The sequence below is a fragment of the Zea mays genome, chromosome 5, assembly GCF_902167145.1.
Source record: "Zea mays cultivar B73 chromosome 5, Zm-B73-REFERENCE-NAM-5.0, whole genome shotgun sequence".
NCBI lineage: Eukaryota > Viridiplantae > Streptophyta > Magnoliopsida > Poales > Poaceae > Zea > Zea mays.
In genome coordinates, this window is record NC_050100.1 from 218,528,408 (window position 1) to 218,536,227 (window position 7,820).

General features: G+C 52.1%; 1 protein-coding gene across 1 annotated transcript; it reads right to left on the bottom strand.

Moving 5' to 3' along the window:
- Positions 1 to 955: 955 nt before the first annotated feature.
- On the bottom strand, positions 956 to 4,290 carry LOC103627787 (G-type lectin S-receptor-like serine/threonine-protein kinase At5g35370). The gene has a single exon (XM_008648088.4). It carries the CDS (start codon positions 3,860 to 3,862, stop codon positions 1,214 to 1,216), a length of 2,649 nt encoding a protein of 882 aa, XP_008646310.1. The 5' UTR covers positions 3,863 to 4,290; the 3' UTR covers positions 956 to 1,213.
- Positions 4,291 to 7,820: the final 3,530 nt, after the last annotated feature.

Sequence of the window (7,820 nt, forward strand, 5' to 3'; positions counted from 1 at the left end):
TAACACTTAAACACTTCTGCCATAACTTATGTAGACTTATAAAAAAACACACCTAACGAACTACATCTATATCTAGGGTTCGATCATGATCTAACATATAGGAGGCTCGCTTGCATGCTTGAACCGAAGGTCTAATTATATAATAGTTGTTTCTCTTAGAGAGAGCATGTAAATTGAACTCTTTGGTCTAATATGCACCAAACGTGTCTAGTGGCCTATCTGGTGAGTGCACCGGATATATGGCATAATTAACAACTAGTTTATACCAGTTGAGAATATAGTCATTGTGAAGGCACTGGATGTGTCTCGTGCAGGAATTGATAGTGCAATAGACATGTTTGATGCCTCTAATTTCAGCCCTTCAAGAGATAATGGTTGGATTTCGACTTGGGCTATAAATAGACCCTTTTGTCCAACCTTGGCTAGTATCCCTTCATTTCTAACACTTGAGAACACCTATTAGGACTAAAGAAACACAATTCACTCATTTCCATCTTGCAGTTCATCTTTTGGGTGCGATTGGAGAGTTTCTAGCGTATCACATATAGTTGTTGGATCTTGTAGCACTAGTTGACCGGTTCATCTTTTTGTCCAACTAATAAAGCATATGAGTAAGTTGAGATTTCTACTTTTTAATTGTTCAACGGTGTTCTTAGCCTAACCCCGTAGGTATTGATGAAGGGATCTAATTTTACTCTGTCATTTTTTCTTGGATGTGTCATCCCTAGTTTCTAGTTGCCAAATCGAAGATCATGAAATCCGTCTCTAATGAGCCATCGTATTTCAAACTTAAACAGCGCGTGATTACCGAACTGTGAAGCCACCCTTCCACTGTATTTGTTCCGAACGAGGTCTGTTGAAGCGAGGAAATAATAAGGGACTATTTGCAAGCAACGTGTTTTTTAAGAAACTTGGGTTATTTCAAACATATTATAAGTTGCGCTAGAGATTCGAATGTTCAGATCCGAAACGAGTTGAAAAGGTGGACGTGCAAAAACCTTTGCGTACAACATCAACGGATTTCAGCTTCTCCACCATCCATTCCAATGGAAAAGCCAATCCACCAAAAGGAATGCAACAAAATCGTGGTGATTTGGACCAAATACCTCGTAGATACAAAGATAATTTCCTTTGTTCTACTACCAGAACAAAATCAAGAATGGATTCGTCGCAGTACACTCTAAGCTAGAAAGAATCCCGTGTCCATTCTTCGCTATCTCGGCCCGGAGAGCTGAGATGACGACAGGTACGACGGCCACCCGCTCATCGTCGTTGACGTCGTCGTCGTCGTCCCTGACCGGTCCATGGGGGACGCCATATGCTTCAGATTCATGTCGCCGTCCGCTGGCCCAGAAAACCCCCGGCCATACAGTCGGAGGAACCCAAGCGACTGCATCTTTGGCTCCCACAGCGCTATGGTGCCCTCCAGCATGCCGACCACGACCGCCATGCTCGGCCGCAGGTGTGGGTCCTCGTGGAGGCAGCACAGCGCCACCTTCACCACTCTCTCCACTTCGTCGGCGGCCACCCGCCCCTGTAGCCGAGGGTCAGCCAGCTCCGCGTACTGCCCGGCCTCGTGCCCCTCCAGGGCGGCGAGCGGGAAATAGTCGCTCTTCGCGCCGCGCGACGAGCTGCCCGCTGTCCCGTTCGAGGAATTGGAGGCCTCGCCGCCGCCGTCGCTTACGTGCTCGCTGCGGTTCTTGCGGCCGCGCACCAGCTCCAGGAGCACCATTCCGAAGCTGTACACGTCGGTGCGGTCGGTGATGGCCGCGTTGCTGAGCCACTCCGGCGCGAGGTACCCGCGGGTGCCCCTCATCGTCGTGAAGAGGCCGGACTGCTCCGGCGTGAGGAATTTCGCGAGCCCGAAGTCGGCGATCTTCACCTGGCCGCCGTCCGCGAGCAGGATGTTCTCCGGCTTGACGTCGCAGTGGATGACCCTCTGGTCGCAGCCGAAGTGGAGGTACGCCAGCCCCCTCGCCGCCCCGACGGCGACGTCCATCCGCTCCTTCCACTCCAGCAGAGGGCCGGTCGGCCTGAACAGCGACCTGTCGAGGGAGCCGCGGTTCATGTACTCGTACACGAGGAGGCGGCGCTGGCCCTCGGTGCAGAAGCCGCGGAGGCGGACGAGGTTGACGTGGTGGATGTTGCCAATGACGGCGATCTCGGTGCAGAACTCGCGCTTGCCCTGCATCCCGACGCCCTCGATCTTCTTCACGGCCACCTGCGAGCCGTTCGGGAGTTCGCCCTTGTACACGGCGCCGAACCCGCCGGCGCCGATCTTGATGCGGTAGCTGTTGGTCATGTCCTCGATCTCTTCGTGCGTGAACCTTGTCGGGAGGCCAGGGATGACGATGTCGTCGTCCTGATCGTCAATATCCCGCACCAGGTGCGCTGAATCCGACGGCGAGCGCTGCCGCCGGAGCTGCTGATCCCTAGAGCGCGACGAGCGCCCCGCATCCTTACGCCACGCCCTGATCACGGTGGCGCTGACGACGACGATGAGCACAAACACGACGATTGTTGGGAGGAGGATGGCAATGAGGGTGCTGTTTGAGGACGAACTGTTGGATGGTCTCGATAGCTGCGAGCTCTGCACCTTGATGTAGCCGAGCTTGTCGGAGCCTTTGGTGGAGTCAGCGTTCATGAAGGAGCCGAGCTCGTGCTTCACCAAGTAGCAGGACAAGGACGAGTCGTCGTAGAAGTAACCGCGGCAGGAACAGTTGCTGGTACAGAGAGCCTGGCATGAAGAAACGTTGCCGCCGGACACGGTCGGTGGCGCCAGCTTGTTAGCGAAGTACGCGACGCCACTGCCAAGGCTGAGGTACGAGACCGGCGAGCTGTTATTCCCGCCGCCGCCGCATGAGGAGACGGACAGCGGGGTGGAGCCGTCAGACGGCGTGCAACCAGCGTCGTGCGACGCCGCGAACAAGGGCGGGCAAGTGCAGCCCTTGGGCGTGCAGAGCCCGAGCGCGCCACAGGAGAGGGGCAGAGCGCACGCATCGCTCGGCGCCACGAAGCCGCCGTCCATCGGCGACTTAGACGAGTTCGCCGACGCGAAGCTCTGGATCTGCAGCTTCCCGTCATATCCCAGCCTAACAACTCGCAGCTCGGCTGCAGGCAACGAGACCCGGATTACGACCCCGCCGTCCGCCGCGAGCAGGTACAGCCCGGTGCCGTTGACGGCCATGTACGCGACGGTGCCGCTTCGTTCCACGGTCGAGCTGGCGTCGTTCGAGAGCCGCCAGTACATGGAGCCCATCCACGTGAGCACGGCGTCGGCCGCCGTCACGTTGAGCCGGTACGCCCCCTCGGAGAAGTCGGAGCCGGACGCGGCGGACGCGAGGAACGCCCCCGCGGGGAGCCGCTGCGACGACAGGAGCGAGTCGGTAGGCCGGTCGAAGGACTGCCACAGCGTGGCGTTCCTCGCGTCCAGCAGCGAGAGGTTGCCGTGGTCGTCGAGGCGGAGCGCAGCCACTGGCTCCCCGAACGGCGGCGTGGACCAGATGGTGGTGCCGTTGGGGTCCTCGGCGGAGATCCCGCTGGCCGTGAGCTGCAGCGCGGCGGCGCGGTCGGTGATGGGCGCGGCGCGGTTGGCGACCCAGACGCAGGTCTTGGACGGCGCGTGGAGCACGGCGAGGTAGAACCGCTCCTGCTGCTGCCCCGGGTTGTACACCACGGCGTGGAACGCGCCGCTCCGCGACGCGAGGAACGCGCCGTAGGTGTCGATGAAGAGCAGGTACGACGCCGTGAAGCCCGGGGCGAGGAGCTCCGTGGCGACCCTGCCGCCGCGCGCCGGGGTCGGGGCGGCGGCGCCGAGGAGGAGGAGGAGCAGGACGGCGGCGAGGGGGAGACGCGTCGGCATCGGTGCGGCCGTGGGTCGGCGGCGCGCTCATGGCATTGGCTCGGCGGGCGGGGAGGCGTGATGCGTGGCGGAGGCAAGGCCGACCGCGACCGGGGGAGGTTGTGTTCGTGGCCCTGGAGTTGACTCGAGCGCCATTGGCCGCGCTGGGATCTGGGGGCGGGGCGCTGGTGGTGGTGCAGTGGAGAGAAGAAAGAAATAGTAATAACAATGCAACGCGACGACGACTTGCGGCTGGTGATGGATGGCGTGCCGGTGTGCACCGTGCACCTGCCGCCGTCTGTTTCGTCTCCGCGTTCAGCTGAATATTATTGTTTTGCGCGGGACGGCGGTGCCTGCCGCCAGCAACGGGTGAGTTTGAATGTCGTGCGCGAATCGGCAGGCGTGGCCGCGATAGAGTTTTCTCTTCTTTTTTATGGTAGCTTGGTGTCCTACCAGGAGCCAGCAGCACAGCACAGCAATGCAAACCGTCTGAGAAACAGAGCTGAAGTCGACCGGATCCAGGATCGGAATCACTCGAAGTGCCTCTTGAGAGAAGGAAACAGCTGTATGTAGCGTTGCGTTCGTATATTCTGAATCTGACCAATCGATTGTCTAGTGCCATTCAGTGTAAACCAAACGATGAACGTCGCCAGCGTCACTTGTTCTGCTGACAGTGATGAAGTATATCATCCCAAGGCGTGTGCTGGTTGTGCGTTGTGGTGCTCCACGCGTTCGTTTACAGCCTTGCGTTGCGACGCCGGCGGAGTGCTCATGCTCACACGGAGGGAGCCAGAGCCACGATGGATTCCTGATTCTTGCTGCATCTCCTCTACTCCTTCGGAGGGGCCGGGCCGGGCGGTTCGCAATCGGCGTACGTGCAAGTGGGCGTAAAACTAATTGCTGCTGGGCCTGGGCCTGTTCTTCGTTGATTTCCCATGCCGATGTCAATCCACCAGCGCGCAGACTCGTTCCCAGAGCTTCTCATGTCAGTTCTCGCAAGGTCAGAGTCTCGGCTCACTGCTGGTCAACCCTGACAGCGTTGTTTGTGGCTTAAACCCAGGGGTGTCGAGGTTTCCTTTTGATCACAAGCAGGTGTTGGCTGGCCACTGTCTAGTTCGTGCCGTCAGCGCACACACACACACAGAACTCGTAAGGAGTAAGAGGTAGTAGCTAAACAATGACCGCCCACACCCTCGTCGGGGGCACAGTAGCGCAGAGATGCCATCTTATTGCTTCTCCAACTTGTTTTCATTATCCCCTGGCAGAGTTGCAGTTGTATTTTAGAAGCATCTTGATGCATTGTCCCCTGGCAAAGTTGCAATTCAGGTCAGATGCATGCATCGCGAGCTGCAGATGCTTGTCAGGGCGGCCGAGCGAGCGGTGGCGTGTGCTGGGAGCAGCAACCGCCGGCTTTCATGCCGACTTCACTCACCTAATTCAAATCGGACGATCGATCAGACATGCTCCGTATCCGTAATATTTTGTTTTCAGCAAAAAAAAAAAAACTATACGTATAAGTTTAACATATAATTTGCCGAACAAACTTCAACCTATAACTTATAGGTATAGGTTCAACATGACAAAGGATATGTGTATAACTTATACATATAACCTACTACATATGACAAAGTTGTACGTATAGTTTAACAAGCTTATCGACATAGTTTCTTAGAAAGCTACAAAATTATGCACAAAACTTTGATGCATAACAAATTTATTTTATTATATTTTTTTGATACCGTTTTTATCCAGACAGTTTGTCATGGTAACTTTGATGTGCATGTTATTCATAGAATCATTATAAGAAATATGCCAGAAAATTTACACTGGTATTTATTATCATAAAATAATATGGAAAAAAGCCTTTGTGCTGAGTTTTCTATGAAATCACATAAAAATTGTATTAAAAAGTTATGATAAAAACTCGAATAATTCCTGCTCTGTATAATATTATATTGTTAAAGATGTAAATATAAATCGTGGTAATAAGTTAAGCCTAATAAAATATTGTATATAGAAGTTACATGTATAACTTATTAATCTTTTGAAAATAAAACGGTGCAAATAGATTCTTTTTTAGAAAAAGAAAAAATTGCAGGACTGCTTATGGTTCCGGTTCGCTTGGAATTGAATACAGGGAAACCGATAACGAAAGTGGAAATTGGCTCTCGTGCAGCTCGGGCAGGTTCAATGGCTTAAGTTGGCGGAAGCCATAGCGGTGATAATGACTGCTTATCCTTATTAAACAGTAAACACGTAGCACAAAACATAATCTTAATCTTATATAGATGTTATTCTTAGCTCAACGGCGTAAGGTATGATGTTGAGCTCGGCCCCAAAAATCTTAAGCTAGCACTACAGTAAATGAAGTAACTTCCGACGGCTAAAGCCGTCAGAGATAAGCTTTGGACCGTCGGAGATAGGTTATGTCCGACGGCATTAACCTATCTCTGACGGTTTTAAGCCGTCGGGGATAAGGCGTCAAAAATAGCGTTATGTCCGACGGCCGCCATCGGACATAAGCTATCTCCGACGGCCCCATCGGACCGTCGGAGGTAAGGCGTGACAACCGTTTTAAGCGTCGCCTGTGGGCCCACTGTTGTTATGTCCGACGGTTTTAAGTCGTCGGACATAACATATACCTTACGTCCGACGGTTTTAAGCCGTCGGACATAACATATACCTTATGTCCGACGGCTTACGCTAGGCCGTCGGACATAACATATTTCAGAAATTGCACAAAATTCTGAATTTTAAAAAATCTAACATTTGCAAATACAAAACAATTTTCATACACATTCACAAATATAGTCACATAAGTTATCACATTCACAAATTTAACATAACGACATAGTTCCAAATGGTTGCAACAAGTGTTTACATCAACATAGTTGTCCAAAATCCAAAATGAACATTGTTCGACGGATATTCTTTCACATGAAAGGTTGCAACAAGTGTTTTACATCATTATCACTCATATCCATCGCCACCTCCTCCGGCTGGACTCTGCGTGTTGAAAAGGTTGTTCACCCACGAATGTGTTGTGTCGTCTTGACCAGACCCATCTCCAGGTGCGGCAACTGAAGCGGGTGGTGTCTGAAATCCCTATAACACAAGCACATGAAATAGTAACCACTCAGTTGTTCATTTAAACACATAAGACATCTATGAACATGTCACACACGCATATGTGTACATACCATAGGGAATTGTGACGGAGGCGGAGGTGGAGGCGCCAACATTGGCATTGGCAGTGCAAAGTCCGGAGGCGGCATCCCATATGTCGGCATCGGGACGCCCGCTTGTTGGGCTAGTTGCTACAAATTATATACAAGTCATTGTTGAGCAAATAAGATACACATCACGTGTTTTGCAAAATAAGCTACAAAATGTTACTTCAACTTACCGAGAGAAGAGCTTGATTTTGGGCCTGGAGGCTTGCATAATACTCATCCCTCTTCTTCTGATACTCGGCTTGTTGTATCTGGTATTCAGATTGTTGCCTCTGGTACTCCAATTGTTCCCTCAAGACTGATTGATGGTACTCTGCCTGTTGACGCAACACTGCAAGCTCTATCTCATGGGCGGATGATCGTGAACGGGACGACTGTGAAGACGACGATGTGGATTGTCGTCCATGGCGTCTCAGCTCTCTGGAATCAATCGTAGAATCAAAAATACCCAACCTACAAGAGTGAACCATGCACTTAGTATAGTAACTCATGGCTCAGTTGAATCGCAAGCATATGATGACAATTTTGAAAACCAAATCAAATAATCTCACCGTCCATGGGCTTGTCCTCCTGCGCTAGCATATGCTGCCTGAGGGTCGATTGGCTGGCTCCTCCAATCGTACTCCTCCCCATGGCGTTGAACCATCTCCTGCCCATACGAAGCCTGGAGGCAAACAATATCAAATATAAGTGCATAACCCCTATGCCCTTGCAAACAATATCAAACACATAATAGAGTATCAAAA